This window comes from Canis aureus, chromosome 1, assembly GCF_053574225.1.
Source record: "Canis aureus isolate CA01 chromosome 1, VMU_Caureus_v.1.0, whole genome shotgun sequence".
NCBI classification, from domain to species: Eukaryota; Metazoa; Chordata; class Mammalia; order Carnivora; family Canidae; genus Canis; species Canis aureus.
Genome location: NC_135611.1, coordinates 86,481,373 through 86,500,976, shown reverse-complemented (window position 1 = coordinate 86,500,976; position 19,604 = coordinate 86,481,373). Strand labels below are relative to the sequence as shown.

The 19,604-nt window shown below is 40.9% G+C and overlaps 2 protein-coding genes across 6 annotated transcripts in view; one reads left to right on the top strand and one right to left on the bottom strand.

Annotated features, from left to right (window-relative positions):
* The window catches only part of ABHD17B (abhydrolase domain containing 17B, depalmitoylase), a 54,354-nt gene extending 37,006 nt beyond the window's left edge, over window positions 1–17,348 (bottom strand). Inside the window, exon 1 of one of the 2 annotated variants that reach the window (XM_077907112.1) lies at window positions 17,140–17,348. The gene's annotated coding sequence lies outside the window, so the exon portion shown is untranslated. Of the gene's footprint in view, window positions 1–16,717; window positions 16,873–17,139 lie in introns of those variants that run through there. The other variant, XM_077907096.1, reaches the window with a different exon arrangement.
* Window positions 17,349–17,692: 344 nt separating this feature from the next.
* Window positions 17,693–19,604, top strand: part of C1H9orf85 (chromosome 1 C9orf85 homolog) — a 117,889-nt gene continuing 115,977 nt past the window's right edge. For 2 of the 4 annotated variants that reach the window (XM_077907170.1, XM_077907161.1), the window contains exon 1: window positions 17,693–17,923. In XM_077907170.1, the coding sequence (XP_077763296.1) occupies window positions 17,822–17,923 (102 nt within the window). In that variant the 5' untranslated portion in view covers window positions 17,693–17,821. The remainder of the gene's footprint in view (window positions 17,924–19,604) is intronic. The other 2 variants (XM_077907141.1, XM_077907151.1) reach the window with 2 other exon arrangements.

Sequence of the window (19,604 nt, the reverse complement as noted above, 5' to 3'; positions counted from 1 at the left end):
ATTAGAATGATGCAGTTACAAAAAAAAAAAAAAAAGGAATGATGCAGTTACAGAACACAGGCAACACCCTTTTTGAACTCGGCCACAGTAACTTCTTGCAAGATACATCCATGAAGGCAAAAGAAACAAAAGCAAAAATGAACTATTGGGGACTTCATCAAGATGAGAAGCTTTTGCACAGCAAAGGATACAGTCAACAAAACTTAAAAGACCACATACAGAATGGGAGAAGGTATTTGCAAATGATGTATCAGATAAAGGGCTAGTTTCCAAGATCTATAAGGAACTTATTAAACTCAACAAAGAAACAAACAATCCAATCATGAAATGGGCAAAAGACATGAACAGAAATCTCACAGAGGAAGACATAGACATGGCCAACATGCACATGAGAAAATGCTCCGCATCACTTGCCATCAGGGAAATACAAATCAAAACCACAATGAGATACCACCTCACGCCAGTAAGAATGGGGAAAATTAACGAGGCAGGAAACCACAAATGTTGGAGAGGATGCGAGAAAAGGGAACCCTCATGCACTGTTGGTGGGAATGTGAAATGGTGCAGCCACTCTGGAAAACTGTGTGGAGGTTCCTCAAAGAGTTAAAAATAGATCTGCCTTACGACTCATCAATTGCACTGCTGGGGATTTACCCCAAAGATACAGATGCAATGAATGAAACGCCAGAACACCTGCACCCCGATGTTTATAGCAGCAATGTTCACAATAGCCAAACTGTGGAAGGAGCCTCGGTGTCCATCGAAAGATGAATAGATAAAGAAGATGTGGTCTATGTATACAATGGAATATTACTCAGCCATTAGAAACGACAAATACCCACCATTTGCTTCAACGTGGATGGAACTGGAGGGTATTATGCTGAGTGAAATAAGTCAATCGGAGAAGGACAAACATTATATGGTCTCATTCATTTGTGGAATATAAATAATAGTGGAAGGGAATAAAGGGAAAAGGAGGAAAAATAAGTGGGAAATATCAGAAAGGGAGACAGAACATGGAAGACTCCTAACTCTGGGAAACGAACTAGGGGTGGTGGAAGGGGAGGTGGGCGGGGGGTGGAGGTGACTGGGTGGCGGGCACTGAGGTGGGCACTTGACGAGATGAGCACTGGGTGTTATTCTGTATGTTGGCAAATTGAACACCAATAAAAAATCAATTTATTATTTTAAAAAAAGAATGATGCAGTTATTTAGACATTGCATAAAAGCCTATGTACTGAGGATGTTAAGTAGAGCACAGTAACTTGGTAACTATTGTACTGCTGAAGAATTTATTTAAATTTTAAGATCTCAAATTTAAGGTGTTCAAAAACAAGCCTCAAATAAGCAGACATTTCAACCTACTACATGGAGGCATGTCAAACACACTTTTAAGAAAGTAGAAAATAGGGGATCCCTGGGTGGCGCAGCGGTTTGGCGCCTGCCTTTGGCCCAGGGCGCGATCCTGGAGACCCAGGATCGAGTCCCACGTCGGGCTCCCGGTGCATGGAGCCTGCTTCTCCCTCTGCCTGTGTCTCTGCCTCTCTCTCTCTCTCTCTCGAATAAATAAATAAAATATTAAAAAAAAATTCTTTAAAAAAAAAGAAAGAAAATAAAATGGTTATCATATTGCAAAATGTGTAAACCACATCCTTCAGTTAAACATCAATACTTGACTACATTTAAATGTCATTGTTCCTCTACATATGTAACTTTCTACTCTGCAAAATAAAGATAATCTTGATTTATGGGATGTTTCAGTTAATAAAATTTTCACCTTACATTTTCCTTTTAAAGAGGCAAGTAGCAAAGAAACAAGTGAATATTGTAGACTTTATTTTTCTTTTCTTTTCTTTTAGACTTTATTTCTTGTAGAGACAATTTCTAGACTAGGTCTGCAAAGGCTTTTAGTCAAAGCTAATAGAGAACATTTCTGAAGCCTTATACCAAGTAATGCAACTGGAGAAGAGTCGGATGGAGAGAAGGAGAACAGTAGTTTGCAGAAAACAGTGGGGGTAAATCTTTGATATCTGATTTGAGAAGAATCTGATAGCTAGTTTTTTGGTAGTCTACACATGTAGTATACTTCTGGTGTAAATACTTGTTTGGGACAGAGAAAGCAAAGATTAAAGATACAGGGTCCATTCATCTCTCCAAGTGTCATTAACTGGGTTAGTAAATATCATCTTACATGTGATTCTATTTATAGTTATAATTTTATTTAAAATGAACTTTTATCCTCCTAAATGCCTCAATTTTAATGTGAGAAGACTGAAACACAAGAGCTGGAGCTTTTCCAGCAAGAATATTTTGTTATATTGAATCTTCCTTCTCTTTTCTATCTGCCTGGATGTTTTGCGACATCATATCCTATGTTCATGTATCTTTCCTTATACAACTAGATATGGTTCTCTTCCTGTCCTTGCTCCTACAGAAAGAGAAATCTGATTGTACATTCTATCAGAAATATAAAAATAGCTTCTAAATATGACATTTCTAAAGGAAAAAAGGAAACCTTTGGTAGCATTACTTAAATACAAGTCAAAACAGTATCAAACAGCAGGAAGTTTACATTGACCTCAATATCTTAAAGTATAAACACAAAAGAGTCCAATCGAGAAGTCATTTCTACCATCCTTATAGATGAAACACATACTATTCTCTTGACTTAAGTGTGAATTTCTCCCATTCTTATGTTCTTCAAATGTACAATTTCTTTTCTACAAGACTATTAGGTGATGACTTGCTTAAGAACTCCTCTACGGCTTTCCCCTGTACTTGTAATAAAATCTAACGTTTCCCACAAGTCTTTAAAGGTGTTGCAGGATGCGGCCTTTGCTTACCTTTCCAAATTTATCTTGATACTCTCTCCTTTCAAGCACTTATAGTGGCGGTCTCCCTCTCTATCTTCCATTTCCTTGAAAGCATGAAAGCTGTTTCCACTTCAGAATTTGCACACTTTCTACCTTTTTATTATTCCAATCTCAAATGCCCTCTTTTCAGAGAGGTCTTGGGAACCCCAAATCTAATTTAGGTTATTCTTTTTTTTACAGCACCCAGTTCCTTTCCTTTATAGTTGAAAACTGTGATCTTTGCCACATATTCACCTGTGAGCTTGATAAATAACCTATCATCTTTAATATGCAGCCATTGACTATGTTTTCTTTAGCACTACATAAAATACCTAATAACAATCTAAATGAAAAAGAGTAAAGAACATAAAGCCTACAGTTATACCTGAAGTGTCAGAATATAAACTGAGATAATGCTAAATATAATCGAAACATATTTTAAAAAAGATTTTTATTTATTTATGAGAGACAGAGACACAGGCAGAGGGAGAAGCAGGCTCCATCCATACAGGGAGCCCGATGTGGGACTCAATGCCGGGTCTCCAGGATCAGGCCCTGGGCTGAAGACGGCACTAAACCACTGAGCCACCAGGGCTGCCCATCAAAACAGATTTTGTTTTGTTGTTTTGAACCAGGATTCACAACACTAATGTAATTTAAGGCTTGAATCTTTCTGGAGATCATGACAATTACACATATTTCTATTTACACTATATTCTATGCATTAAAAAAAAACACACCTTATGATAGATTTAAAATCCTTTAGAGGCAATTAAATAGACCATTAAGTTGGAGGTAATTTCCACATGGACAAATTACTAATTTATTAAAGATGTTTTATCTGGTTAATGCGCAATAATTGCGACATAGCATATCAATTTCCTGACTATAAAGTGGTAATACTTTATTTTTATATATCAAGTTATATCATGAGTGTCCTTTGACAAGGTTGGAAAATTCTTTATTTAAAGGGTCATTTGATGGGTGGCCAAAAAGAAAAAAAAAAAGCAGAGATGCTTCCCAACTGATTAATTTGGGAAGCCATTAAAAGAGCCTAGTAGGGCAGCCCGGGATCGAGTCCCACACTGGGCTCCCTGCATGGAGCCTGATTCTCCCTCTGCCTGTGTCTCTGCCCCTCTCCCTGTCTCTCATGAATAAAAAAAAAAAAAAAAAAATCTTAAAAAAAAAACTGAAAGAGCCTAGTACTCATGAATTATTTTGAATAATCTTTCCTATTGGCAAAAATGGAATATTCTTTTATGTTTGACTGAGGGCTTATTTTGGGATAAAATGTATGCTAATGAGAAGGATTTACATCTTGAAACATTCATTTTCGTTTTTGAAACCTTCATTTTTTTTTTAATTTTTATTTATTTATGATAGTCACACACAGAGAGAGAGAGGCAGAGACGCAGGCAGAGGGAGAAGCAGGCTCCATGCACCGGGAGCCCGACGTGGGATTCGATCCTGGGTCTCCAGGATTGCGCCCTGGGCCAAAGGCAGGCGCTAAACCGCTGCGCCACCCAGGGATCCCATGAAACCTTCGTTTTTAAATGGTTCAGGCTTTTAAGGATTTGAGAGCCAAAGAGTAAGGTAATGGGCAGAGTTTGGAAAAACTCAAGCCGACTCCCTAAGTGTAGAGCCCAGGACCCTGAGATAATGGTTCAGGCATTTAAAATAAATGATTTGCTCCCACAGCCCCCAGGTGCAACACATTGTCTTTAAGTGATAAGGCAGCAATCAAATGCCCTGACACCACCTTAAAAGATCAAATTTGTCTTTAGAGGGGACTGGCCTTGCCATCTAGTTAGGGTAGTCAACCGCAGCTGTTGAAGACCTCAGGTGATGGAGCGTATCCTCACTCAAAAGTTAGCCCATCAAAAGTGACTGGGATATTCAGATGGTAAGAAGTTCTTCCCTTTTCCACCTTTAGCATCAACATCAGGGAATATCAGCAAATGTCTCACTCACCATCTCCCTATCTTCAGAACTTGGGGAGATGGCAGCCTGGGTGGCTCAGCAGTTTAGTGAGTGCCGCCTTCAGCCCAGGGTGTGATCCTGAAGACCTGGGATTGAGTCCCAGGTCAGGCTCCCTGCATGGAGTGTCTGTCTCTGTCTCTCTCTCAAATAAATAAATAAATAAATAAATAAATAAATAAATAAATCTTTAAAAAACAATGGCAGCTATAAGCCTCTGAACTTTTTTTTTTTTTTCTGTATTACTCTCATTGTAGCCTAAGAGGTTTCAAATAGTTGCTACCTGGACTTTCACAGAAAGTGTGCTTTGTCCTAGAGCTATGCACTAGAGCATTTACAGATCAAAGGACAGATGTCAAGCAGTCCAGGTGGCTCAGTGGTTTAGAGCTGCCTTCAGCCAGGGCGTGGCTTTCCAGTACCATCAAAGGCAGAAGCAGAAATTCAGACTTAGAGAACATGGAGCCTAGGACTTTGATAGGAACCCTAAAAAATGTGTCACACATGTGTTGATTAAAGATGGGATGTTATAGTTGATTAGGTTAATACTTACATTTCCTTTTTCTTTTAAGATTTTATTTATTCATGAGACACAGAAAGGGGCAGAGACATTGGCAGAGGGAGAAGCAGGCTCCCTGCAGGGAGCCTAATGCAAGACTGGATCCCAGGAACCCGGGATCACGCCCTGAGCCAAGGCAGATGTTCAACCACTGAGCTACCCAAAGTGCCCCAATACTTACATTTCCATAAGCCAGTAAGTTTATGCATACAGGAGAATATTTCTAAACAGGAACAAGGTAAGGTAGCAAGTAATGATATAATGTTAGAGCAACTTGATTTCCTATTTCTAAAAACATCTGAGGGCATTTGCTGGCTCCATCAGTGGAGCATGTTAACTCTATTTCCGTGTTGTTAAATTCAAGCCCCACAATGGGTATAGAGATTACTTAAAAATAAAAAAATAGAAACATTTGGATTTACAATAGCTTTCAGCAATTGACAAAATAAACCATAATAAACAAAACCACAAGTACTTAGTATGTTAACAAAAGGAAAGAGTTCAGAAATTTTTTTTTAAAGATTTTATTTATCAGACACACGCGCACGCACACACACACACACTCACACAGAGAGAGGCAGAGATACAGGCAGAGAGAGAAACAGGCTCCATGCAGGGAGCCTGACGTGGGACTCGATCCCAAGTCTCCAGGATCACACCCTGGGCTGAAGGCAGCGCTAAACCACTAAGCTACCCAGAGTTCAGGAATTAATGCTATATATTTCTCAGAGTTGTTTCAGTTTATCACTTTATTAATTTATCAGAAGTTTGTAATGAGAACCCTTAGAAATCAATTTGCAGCAAAATACGAGTTTCTAACATGGAGGGAAATACAATATTTAGTTTCTTTGAACATAAATGTTTAGCAGTAACAACTGAAGTAACAATGTACTATATTTTTGTGTAAAATATTGTCATTTCATGAGTCTTTTGGAAAGGGTGGTTTGAGGACCCGTACTGGTCTATGATAAAGTTATTCTTTGGCAAAATGAGAAAAGCTACAGATAATAGTAGTGGGCTTAATGATTTTTTACAGGTTTGCCTTCTATTTGTTTGGACATTATGTCCTTCTTATTTTTGTTAAAATACAATGTTTTGTGGAAAACTACGTAAAAAAATTAAAAAATTTTAACAGGCACTAAGTTAAAAACATTTTTTTTGAAGTGATTTCACCGGGCAAAACAAATTAGAAGCCTCTTACTGTTTTTCCCTTTTGGGGGAATTTGGCCCTTAAAAACAAAAAAAGTTTTAGTACTAAGCTCTGGAGCTAGATATAAACAATAAAATCATAGCTTCCTATTAGTTGTGTGGCTTTAGACAACTTCTGAGCCTCAATTTTCCTATCTGTAAACTTTGCAAGAGTTGCTAGGAATATTTAAATAAGGTAACATCTAAATTCCTGGCATACTAGATGCAGAAAAAGATGTTCTTTTACTTGGAACAGGCAGGTACATATTTGATAATCTCCTTCTGAACCTTAAAAATCAATTCATTGAATCCTGATTGCCTTTTCATTCCTTTAAGTTCTAATTCCCTCATAACCAATCCCTCCACATATTCTAGATTGTTTCAATGTCTCTAGCATCTTCAAAGACCCTGCCTAATCAATTATCCTGTTTCCTGTATCCTTAGCCTCTCCTGCTCTACTGGCTCATTATCTTCTGTTCAGAAACATAATCAAGATTCTCCTCTTTAAAACAAGTGAGTATACATCAATATCTAGATCCCTAAAAAAAAAAAAAAAAAGGATTTTATTTGAGAGAGAGAGCAAGAAGAGGCTCCCCACTGGGCAGGGGGTCTGATGTGGGGCTAGATCCCAGAACCCTGGAATTAAGACCTGAGCCACCAAAGGTGCCCCATATCTGGATTCTAATTACCATCTGTGAGTGTTCTTCAGAATCAAACTTTTTATTTCTCACTTCCCAATCTTCCATAAATGAATTGTAATCTAACATCTATCATAAAATTGTTGACCCATTTAAGATTACCAACAACGTCTTAAAATTTCAAAGTGCAGGGGCACCTGGGTGGCTCAGTCAGGTTAAGCATCTGCCCTCAGCAGGTCATGATCCCAGGATCCTGGGACTGAGCCCCGTGATGAATTCCCTGATCAGCAGGGAGTCTACTTCTCCCTCTACCTCTGCCTTGGCCCCTGCCATGTGCACACACTCTCTCTTGCCCGCTCTTTTCAAACAGATGAATTCTTAAAATTTTTTTTCCTCAAAGTGCACTGGGTACTTCTCAGTCTTCAATTTATAAAATCATCTGTGGCATTAAACACCGCTGTCCTTTCTTTCCTTCTTGAAACTAACTTCCAGTCTTGGTTTTTCTGGTGACCTCTTCAGTTTTATTATTATTTTTACAGATTGGCCTTTTGTCTTCCTCTTTTGTTTAATTCACCCAAGCCCATGGGTTTAATTATTACTTGGGTTCTTTGTCTTCCAGTCTTTGTATCTCAACTGCACCCATGGCTTTAACTACCTCTTACACACTAAAGAGGCCTAAATCTAAAAACTTCTATCTCTAGCACAGACTTCTCCTGTAAGCTACAGACCCTGAGTTATCTCCATGTGTACTGCCCTCTATCTTTCCTTTCTCTTCATTCCTCATTCAATCAAGGCCTGTCTCCTATGTATCTCTCTCCACTCCTTCAGCCACATCTTCACTTAAAAACTTTTTATTTAACATAATAGAATCACTCACTAATATCTGTATCATACTCTTCTAATTCACGCTCTACACTGCTGTCAGGTGATGTCACTTTCCTGTTTAAAATCTTTCAACGGGCCTTATAGTCCTTGTAAATAAATCAAATTCTTTAGTATACGTCATACATGATTCCTTTACCCTCTCTGCTTCCTACTCTCTAGCCTCATTTCTGAGCATTTGCCTATTCATGCATTCTACTGAACATACTATTCTCCTCAGTGAGACCAATTCTTTCTTCCCTCTATGCCTTTGTGCATACCGTTCCTTCTCCATTGGTTAAATTCCCCCAACTCAATCACTTCCTCTACAAATAAATGACACAATTTTTACTATTTTTTTTAAAGCCAACTTTTACTTCTTTCTCTAGGGGGAGAAAATCTCCCCTGAAGAATGCTCACACTGACAGATTTAATCCCTTCAATGAAACTTTTTTGGAGTGCATACGCATCTATCAAGTTATAAAACAAAACGTTTTTCTAAGGAATTCTAACCAAAAAAATTGAAAACCATTACCCTAGAGAATTGTATCTGAATGTCCTTAATGTATAATTTTAAAATGTTTTCCTCAATCCTATTAACTTTACTGCCCTAAATCTTTATTAATACAAGTGTCAATAAGGTCTGTTAAAAAGCTCTGAACAAAATGGAACTCACAGTGTTATAGTTATAAGCTTGCCAAAAGCAGTTACTGAATGGCATTATTTTCTTGGTAATAACTGAAGTGCAAAGAAGAATTTTTACTTTTGGGGTTGGAGATGTCTAGGCTAGAGTAAAAAAAAAATATCTAGGTCACAGTTGGTGGATGGCATTTTTTGGGGAAAAGTTTATTACAGGAATTGTTTCAATTGATTTTAATCTTAAAAACACATTTAGGGGGCAGCCTTGGTGGCGCAGTGGTTTAGCGCTGCCTGCAGCCCAGGGCCTGATCCTGGAGACCTGGGATGGAGTCCCAGGTCGGGCTCCCTGAATGGAGCGGACCCTGCTTCTCCCTCTGCCTCTCTCTCTCATGAATAAACAAAATCTTAAAAAAAAAAAAAAAAAGAGAATCTAAATTCAGAAGTCAAACAAGTTTACCGAGTTGATAAAATGATTGTTTTCAATTTTTGTTCATAGGGGCACTCTTGCTCTACTTTAGGTTTGCTGAGGATATAACGCAGATTTGCTTATCCCAAGTTAATAAGGTTATTTCAACCCCTTTTCTTCTCTACCCTGACCTACACTAAAAGCATATACTCATTTTCTCTTAATCCTGTTCTTTTAATGTGACATCTTAAAAATGTTTAATAACCCAAGACAACCATACTGTTTGAAATTTCCTTAGCAGTATCTATTTATAATAGTAAAGATCTCTAACTCTACTGCCAATTCTAATACTACCTCCTTAGTTAGATACTATGAGAGGCTTGATGGGGGAAAACAAAATAGTCATAACTACAATATTGTTTGTGTCATAATGATTTTCCAAATGCTAGAATCTAACAACATAAGCTACCTGTTTTTGTTTTATACTTTAGCTGTATTGAAGAAAGGGGGAAAAAAGGAAAAAAGCAGCACAGGGAAAATAAAACCAAACATATTGGGTTTCATCCAAATTCTCCTTGGCCTTCTTTGTCATTTTATACCATTTAGCAGTGTTATTCATCACAAATGCAAGATGATATGTATCTATCCCCTACCTCCATCACAAAGATGGTGTGCTGTGATCAATAAGCTAAAGCCTATAAGACACTTTGAGGCTCTAGCACAAATACAAAACATTCTCAACAAATCTGAGATCTTCGCATAAAAAAGGATTAAAGGTAGTTTACGAATGACTATGTGTTAATAAAATATAACACTGACTGGTTCTTCTCATTAGTATTTCAGAAGAGGTGGGATAAAATTTATCAATTTATCTGGTGACACAGATAATTACACTGTGACGCTATGAAAATAAAGTACAGAGTGCCACATGAGAACTAGGTGGGGGCAGGAGGTAGGTGTTTTCACTTGTTATCTCCTTTAATCTTAATAATACTTTTCTCAGGTTATCATCCTTTTATACATGAGGAAATCAAGGCTTCAGGTTTTTAACTCAGTTAATTTGTCCAAGTTCACACAACTTATTACATGGGAAAGCCAAGGATACATATTTAACTTAAAGACTATACTCTGTCCACTCTTCCAAGATTTTGCTAATATCTGCATGGCTAGTGTCTTGTCTTCGCTGCTCACTCCTCTTCTCAATGAAGCTTACCCTTAACCACCCTATTTAATAGGTGGTTAATTCCCCCTATGCTTTACTTTTTCTTTAGAAGTATTTGTCACTTTCCAAATCTTAGATAGGTTTAAAATTCTGCATATAGCCAACAGTCCTCTGCTATGTGGCAGGCCTAGGAAGCTAAGGATCTTTGCTTGTATTCTTTATAGATGTACCCCCTGTGCCCCCAAACTCTAAAATAGTAATGATACAGTAGATCCTGACCCAATTTTCTCTTACTACTTTTCACCTCTTCCTATATGTAAGAATTTGCCTAGCCATTCTCATTTTTAATTCTAGGGAAAATAAAACAGAACCTATTTCTGAGCCAAATTAACATCAAAATAATATATGAATTTAGTCTAAAATTCTGTTTAAAAATTAGGGTCATAACCATTAAAACTATTCTAGCCAGAATAAAAAGTGATAAAAACACATGTAAAATAAAACGAAACGTAAAGGATGCAAATGATGATAAATGATCAGTACTGCCTGCTCACGTTCTGTGATGCTTGAGAGGCTGAATTTAAGGTAGAGAAGAAACATGGGAATGAAAGTAAAGCCGTGGATCCCAAAACTCAGGAATTTCAAAAATCAGATTTTTTAAAAGTTGGAATGACAGAGTAGCTAAATTTTAATTTTCCTACAAAGGAATATTAAAAACTAAATACAATCTACTATCTTTAATTTCATCAAAACACATTAACATAAAAAATGACATAGTTTCACTATGGAGAGTAGTGATTTTACTAATAAGTAAATTCAGATCCACATAAACCTCATTACATAAAAATAGTCCCGGAGTACCTGGGTGGCTCAGGTCATGATGCCGGGATCCTGGGATCGAGTCCTGCATCAGGTTCCCCTCGGGGAACCTGCTTCTCCCTCTGCCTCTGCCCCTCTCTCTGACTCATGAATAAAACTAAAAATCTTAAAAAAATAAAATAAAAACAAAAATAGTTTTTGTGTGAATTTAAAACCTAAAATGAAAAGTAATTTTTTAAAAAGCTGTATCAGAATCCTCACAACCTCAGGATAGAAAAGACTTCTTTAAAAAAAAAAAAAAAAAAGCACAATTATAAAATGCATTTGACTAGGAGCACCCGGTCGGCTTAGTCAGCAGAGCATGCAACTCTTGATCTTGGGGTCATGAGTTCAAGTCCCACCTCGGTGTAGAGACTACTTAAATAAATGAATCTTAGGCAGCCCCCGTGGCTCAGCGGTTTAGCGCCGCCTTCAGCCCAGGGTGGGATCCTGGAGGATCGAGTCCCATGGCAGGCTCCCTGTATGGAGCCTGCTTCTCCCTCTGCCTGTGTCTCTGCCTCTCTCTCTCTCTGAGTGTCTCTCATGAATAAATAAATAAAATCTTTAAAAAAAAAATAAAATGGGATCCCTGGGTGGTGCAGCGGTTTGGCGCCTGCCTTTGGCCCAGGGCGCGATCCTGGAGACCCGGGATCGAATCCCACATCAGGCTCCCGGTGCATGGAGCCTGCTTCTCCCTCTGTCTCTGCCTCTCTCTCTCTCTCTCTCTCTCTCTCTGTGACTATCATAAATAAATAAAAATTAAAAATAAATAAATAAAATGAATCTTAAAATTATATATATATTTGACTTTAAAATTAAGAACATTAAGTCAGGGACGCCTGAGTGGCTCAGTGGTTGGGAGCCTCCCTTCTGCCCAGGGCAGGATCCTGGAGCCAGGAGATGGAGGAATCGAGTTCCTCATCAGGCTCTGCTTGGAGCCTGCTTCTCCCATGAATAAATAAATAAAATCTTTTTAAAAAAACCCAACACATTAAGTTGTACAAAGAAACCATATTTACAGTGAAAAGACATGCTAAAGACTGGAAGATATTTGTGAAGGCTACTAAGCATTGTTACCCAGAATACATAACAAGCATTTATGAATCAGTAAGATAAACAATTAAAAAAAAAAAAACTAATAAGCAATTCACAGAAAAGGAACATGAATGCCCCCAAAATAAAGTGTTCTCAAATTATTCTCAACTACAGGACTAACTGGAGACATGCAAATGAAAACTGCAGTGAGGGGGTGCTTGGGTGGCTCAGTGGGTTAAGTATCTCCCTCTCTCTCTGCTGCTGCTGGGATATAGGCCTGTGCTCTGTCAAATAGATAAAATCTTAAAAAAAAAAAAATGCAATGAGGTACCACATTTCACATACTCCTCAGAACGGCAAACCATAAGCAGTCTAATAAAGTATTTGCAAAGTGGAAAAATAGATTCCTTCATCCATTCCTGATAGAAATACATGAGAGAAAACTGGTGGTTATCCAATAAAGTTAAAGAAGCTGCTCAGGGCAGCCCAGGTGGCTCAGCGGTTTAGGCCACCTTCGGCCCAGGACTTGATCCTGGAGTCCCAGGTCCCATGTCCCACATCGGCTCCCTGCATGGAGCCTGCTTCTTCCTCTGCCTGTGTCTCGGCTTCTGTCTCTCATGAATAAATAAATAAAATCTTAAAAAATATTAAAAAATATAAAAAAAGAAGCTGCTGATACATACCCTTTGTTCTAACATACTACCATTAGATTTACATCCCAGTGCAATCCTCTCAGTGATGGCTTTTTAGTTGTATAACAATAGGGGGCACTACTGAACAGCTTCTAGGGATGCCAGGCACTCTTGGCACATAGAGATGATGCTGTCCCATGTCTCATGACTTTTGAATATTATGTTGGTCACTCATTTAAGGGAATGAGGCAGGGGGTGGGGGACATACGGTCAGATATTTAAAAACAGGACTTACACAAAATATATTTCCACTGCTTTAATATAGATGAAGATTTTAAAGAATGCAACCACTGTGTAAAGAGAGAAGACTGCATTTTTTTGGTCCAAACTTTACTGAAAACAGTTCATTATTTCAGAAACTGTTTTATCAACAACAGTGCCACCACTGGTATTTGAACAGCCAATTCAACACACCTGTTTTAATTTGCATCGGTAGCTTACTCTATTCATTGTGATACTAAACACTGGTGCAAAGGGTCTGACTACTACTGTTTCTTCTAGCAGTGCCTCTTGGATTTTAATGTGCGCACAGATCACCTGGGAATCTTCTTAAAATTCAGCATGCGTCAGTAGGGTAGGGCCTGAGTTTCTGATTTCTAACAAGCTCCCAGGATTCTGATTTTACTAGTCCACTATCACACTTGGTAGCAAGATTAGAGTGTGGTTTGGTCTGAGTATCTACATAGTGAGACACAATACTTTGTGATAAATTCTTATATTTTAGTATAATGTAAATTTACTGTTTTAATTTTATTATAAGTTTGTAAGTTCATTAAGTTTCAAATGAATGAAAGTTGATTATTTTGAATTTCATTTTAGTGCATTATTGGGGATGTTATAAACCATTTCGATAAAAATGGGATATACGCTCAAAAGCCACTGCCCTAAAGGAAGTCTTGCACATGTACCTAAATAAACATATACAAGAAAATTCCCTTCAGTGTTTAAGAAGTAATTGGAAAAAACTAAAATGACCAACAGATATCTGAGTTACATAATGAAACACATACCATTATCGCTGTAAAAATAAACTAGTTACCTGAATGAACAGATAAATCTTGGCAAATTGAATTTGGAAAGCAGGCTACCCATACAAACATTTAAATAGTTTTAAAATAATCAAAGAAAAGCTATACAATGTTAAAGGACATAAAGGCATGTAGTTAGGTATAAACATGTGGATAGGAAGGATGCATATTAATTTCTGGTTAGTGGTTGGGAGTGGGGGAAAGAGGAAGTAGGATTTAAGAGGACTCTTCAAAGTACAAAGGAAGATTCATTTTGTTTTGTAGTTTTATTTCTTCAACTGAGTAATGGATGCATGGATACTCATTATATTGTATGTTGCCAATACTTAAGATTGTTGTATTCTCATTTCACCTGAATTGGCAAAAACTATTGGGTCCAGACAGCTGTTTGGAAAACACTGCTCCAAGAGCAAAGGATTCAGGACTACAAGTCAGGAAATTCTGGTTCAAGTCTCAGTTCTGCTTCTTACAAATTATGTAGCAATTCAAAGAATTAACTTCCCTTGGCTTTATTTTATTTGTAAAATTGTCATAAAACATCACTTTTCCTCCCCAACTCACAAGGCTGGGTTTGAGAGGTATAATAAAGGGCAACTTATATGAGAATTTTCTTAACGTGGTAGGAAAGGTAGAACAAAACCTTGGATATATTAGAAATAAGATCTACCAGTAAATAAACCAACCAAGATAATTTGTCACTATTTTCTCATCATCACTGATTCTAAACATATTAACAGCAATCTTAACATGGAAGAAATTTTGTTCTCAATTCTTAGATGGTGGCATATGGATAGACCTTCTCCTTATTAGAATCATTATTTCTTTAGGCTAATTCTTCGCCAAGGAATTGAAATTCCTGATACAAAAATAAGAGAACTGCATTGAAAAACACTCTTATTAATAAACTAAATCAATGTCACATAACCAAAGTAACTGTTAGTTCTCTATAAAGTGAGGAGGTGGCACATCTTATTAGCCCTATATTACAGATGGAGAAACGGATTCAGATGTGGGATAGCTCCGCTTGTAGTTGTAGACCAATTCAGTGACAGAACTTGGAACAGACACTAATTGCCTAGTTCTTTTGTGTTCATAATAATGTTCATCAAAAACATTATTTTGCAATGATGTTTTATGATGATTTTGTCAGTCACAGGAAATAGAAAATTATTTTTCAGACATCATTTCATACGTATTTCAAAGTGGGGAAAGAAACTCAAGGAAACAAACCACTTACCAACTACAGTCCTGCACAGCAAGGGACAAAATTAAAACTGCCTAGCCTGCTAAAAATCTAATCCTATCCTTTCCAATTAACCTTATTAATATTACAGTAGGAGAAAAGAGAGGTCAAAATATGGGCGAGGGTGCTATTCATTTCCTCATGGACCTCAAATAATAAAATTACTGTACAACAGGGATTTTATTGCTTTTATAGGTTGAAACATGTCTATTTCCCCTGTTCTTTAAGCCACCACCTCTAAATCTCAAAAATTAAGCAACAAGCGAAGAGTTGGGCAGTCCCAAGTAAGAACACTGGTAGTTACGATTATTAAAATATTGGTTATGATTAGATACTAGATATGTTCCACAATTGAATGTATGGTATCCACACATGAAAAGACAAACTATGGAGAAAAGTTCATTTTAAGTTTTCCTGTTAACATAAACAGATACACGCTATTACAACATACACCTGACTTTTTACTCAGACTCATTTGGCAGTTCCAAATGCTGACACAAGATCTCCAAAATTTTTTATTAGAGCCTTAAAAAAAAAAAAAATCAATGAATCATCTTGCGGATGAAGTATTATATGCATATATATTACGAAACATATTAAACAGAAAACACCTTTTCATAAACAGCCAAAATTTAAAGGTCGCCCTCTCTGCATTCCGTTATTCATCTTTTTGCTTATCAAACCCACCTCACGCAGACTTAGATCACAGCATCACTTAAAAACAAAAAAACAAAAAAACCCCTGTGTTCTGGCATTGGCAGAAATCTCCCAAGGATCAAAGCTCTGAACTTTTTTTTTCTTACAAAAAGCTGGGGTTAAACTCACTTTTCTTTACACACGCACACACACACACAAGAGCCCTACACAACGGTACACTCTAACTCGACAGAACTTTCGTTTTAGGGTTAAAAAGAAATTTCCAAACAAAGTCTCTCCTTTTCCAACTCAAAAGCAACTACGGAGGAGCCCAGCCTAGGGTTCGAGGACAGAGTTTGAAACCGGTTAAGATTCGGGCAGAGCCACCCCGAGAAAAGGAGCCCTGCGACGGCCCGCCGGGAACCGGGCCGATCCCAGGTCGGAGCGGGGCTGGCACACACGAGGACATTCCGGAGAAACCCTTCGGGCATCGCCAGCCGCACAGCGAGCCCGGCAGGAGGAGGCGAACCTGACCCCCTCTTCCTGTCCACGGGGCGAGAGCAAAACAAGTGAAACGAGACCCTGCCCCGCAAGGCGGACCCGAGACCTTTCCCAGTCCGTCCGTCGGTCCGTCCGTCCGTCCGTCCGTCCCCCTGCCGCCCCCGGACTCCCACAGCCTCTGGGACCGCAGCGACCCTCCGACCTCTCCCCACGCCTTCCCCGAGCCACGGGAGAAGCGCGACCCGAGGCGGCTTCCGCGGCTTCCTCGCCTTCCGCCGCCGCCGAGAGCGATCCCGGTCGCCAACAACAAAGACGCCTCCGGTTCCCCTCCCCCTCCCCCTCCCCCCTCCCGGCCCGGGCTCGGCCCTCCCGCGCTGCGGCTCCCGGCCTAGCGCCCCCTCCCCGCGCCCGGCCGCAGAGCCCGGCCCGCCGCCGCCCCACGCACCTGCACCCGAGGGGCCGCAGCCAAGGCGTCGGGAAGAAAGGGCCGGGAGAGACGGCCTCTGCCGACGCGCTGCCCTCCACAAGGTGCGACCCACGCCGCCGCCGCCGCCGCCGCCGCCGGACTGTGCCGGCCTGCGGGCGGGCGCGGCCGAGGAGGGGGGGACGAGGGCTGCGGCCCCCGGCGCCGGGACGACGAAGGACGGCGGCGCCCGGGGGGGGCGGCTCGCGCTCTCGAGCCTCGCCTCGCGCCGGCCCTGCTCCTCCACACGGGCTCGCGTTCTGCTGACTAACGGCCCCGGCGCGAGGCTCTGGGGCGGCCGCCGCCGTCGGCTGCTCTCGGGCCTCACGTCCCGCGCGGCCGTGGTCGCCGCCGCCGCCGCCGCCGCCGCCTCCCTCTCCCTTTCTGGCACTGCAGACACCAACCAGACCCAGCCAGGTCTTTCTTCTCCTTAGTGCTCCTTTCTTGGCTCCTCCTCAGCTTGCCACCGCGGGGCTGGCTCCGGTGGCGGGAGGAAGGCTGCACGGGAACCGAGGGGGCGAGCAGAGCCCTCGCCGAGGCTGGAGTTGGTCACTGACTGGAGGAAGATGCCAAGCTGACCCGGGCTCCTGCCTGCGAGCGGCCCGGGGGAGGGACGCAGCCCAGCTTAGCCCGACTTCCACCAATCACAGGCCGCCCAGCGGAGTCGGGCGCCGGGAGAGGCTGAGCTGCGTCGGCAGGAGGCGGGGACTGCGGAAACGAGGAGCCAATGACAGCAAAGGCTCCCCGCCTCTCCGCCTTGATGGGCAGCCACGTTCGGACCAATGGGGGAAATTCTCGCTTCGGAGGAAGCGGGATTTAGACGCCCGGGTTGAGAGAGAGGTGGTGCGGACGGGGGATGGGTCGAGACCGGGCCGCGTGGGAGAACCTTGATGGTTCCGAGGGACCGGAGGGTGGCCTTTGACCTCCGCGGTGGGTCACGTGGGCTGGCGGGGGGCGGGGGCGGAAAGGCGGGAGAAGTTCCTTCCGGGTCAGTGGCCGAAGCGTGGACTGCGTGGGGGAGCCCCTGGCGTCTCGGTCTCCCCCGCGTCTTCCCTGTACCGACGCGAGGCGATCGTGGTTTCCACGATGAGCTCCCAGAAAGGGAACGTGGCTCGTTCCAGGCCTCAGAGGCACCAGAATACGTTTAGCTTCAAAAATGACAAGTTTGATAAGAGTGTTCAGACCAAGGTAGGAACCTGCCTGTTGCACCAAATGGGACTCCAGGAAGGAATGGCTCAGTGGAGGGGAAAGAGGAAATGAGAGGAATTGGCGAGAGCGAATGTGGACCGCAGCCCAGAGTTAGTCTTGGCTGCAACGCAGCCTTTTCTAAAATGATATTCCCACGCCCTCTCTTTGACCTGGACGTGTTACCTCCTCGTCCACACTTAACCAGTTGCTTCGAGTGAACGGGTCCCTCATCAAACCTAAAATGCAAATGGGAGCCTTGGTGGTTGAGCTGTTCCCTTCTGGCTCCTAGGTCTGCAGTAGGAGACGAGGATTATGTATGGCACGAGTGTCTCACCGAGTTTATGCAGCCACGATTTCTCTGTGGAAATTCCAAGCCCATAGGTTCGTAGGGAGAATGTGAAAGATCAAGAACTCAGCACCAGTGTTCTGCCCAACATGATTGTCTCTTGTATGATTGTTTTGAGGGTCAGATTATTTGGCTAGTATAAAAATGCTAGTTTTGTTGGTTTGTCAGTCATTTGCTTCTTTAGGAGGATTTCTGTGACCTGGAAGAAAATTCAGGTGTCTGCTCCGAGGCTAAACTAAGTGACGTTCGCATTATTCTCGGTCATGATAAGTGTCCATTAGGTGATTAATTTCTCAACATTTAGTAGGAAAGCAAAGTCGGCTTTATGGTAATCTGTGATCTCCTTTTCTTTTTCTCTGTCTTCACTTACTTACCTTATAGATACTTGTGAGCACCCTCCAAGTACAAACCCTATGTTCATGTGTTTGCAGCATTGAAGAGTGGACTCTGCCTTCAAGGCGCTTATAGTTTTCTGGGTCATTGGAACAACAAGCAATCACAAAGATACATAATTACAAATTATGATAAACTCTTTCAAATGGCGTGAAAGATAGCTCAGTAAGGAAGAGGAAGGAGGGATATTTTCAATTGGGTGTTCAGAGGACCGCTCCTTTCCCTTACTTAGGTTGAGATTCAGAAAGAAAACCTGAAGCAGCATTTGATGGACCCATGTTTGTGGTCGTCAATCGGTAAACCAGGATAAAAAGCTGTGCTCTTCCAAATAGATGTCTGTCTTGCCCTATATTTTTGCTCTGAGCTTTTGCACAAGCATTTAATTCTGAATGGTTTTCATCAGATGGTAAAAAATAGTTTTAATATTTAGCTACAATGTCGCTTACTCTACCTCTTGTGGTTTTAAGTATGAGACTTCTTGACCTTGTACTTGTGCTTTTCATTGTTCCATTTTTTTGGTGTTCTCTAAAAAACTTGTCATTATTCTCTTAAATCTTTTCATGATCTCAAACTCAGTCACTAAGGTTCATTTTATAGCTTTTATCATTAATTTCTTTGCCTCTTTTAAATCATGAGGAAGTCTCATTTGTCCATTGGTAGAATGACCGGGTATTTTGTTATTGGAAAATCGACCAGGGCAGCCCAGGTGGCTCAGCGGTTTAGCGCCTGCCTTCCCCCGAGGGTGTGATCCTGGAGTCCCAGAGTTCCCACTTGGGCTCCCTGCATGGGGCCTGCTCCTCCCTTTGCCTGTGTCTCTGCCTCTCTCTCTCTCTCTGTCTCTCATGAATAAATAAATAAAATCTTAAAAAAAAAAAAAAAGAAAAGAAAAGAAAATCTGACCCAAACAGCAAGAAATATTTTACTGAGGAAAAATTAAGTTGA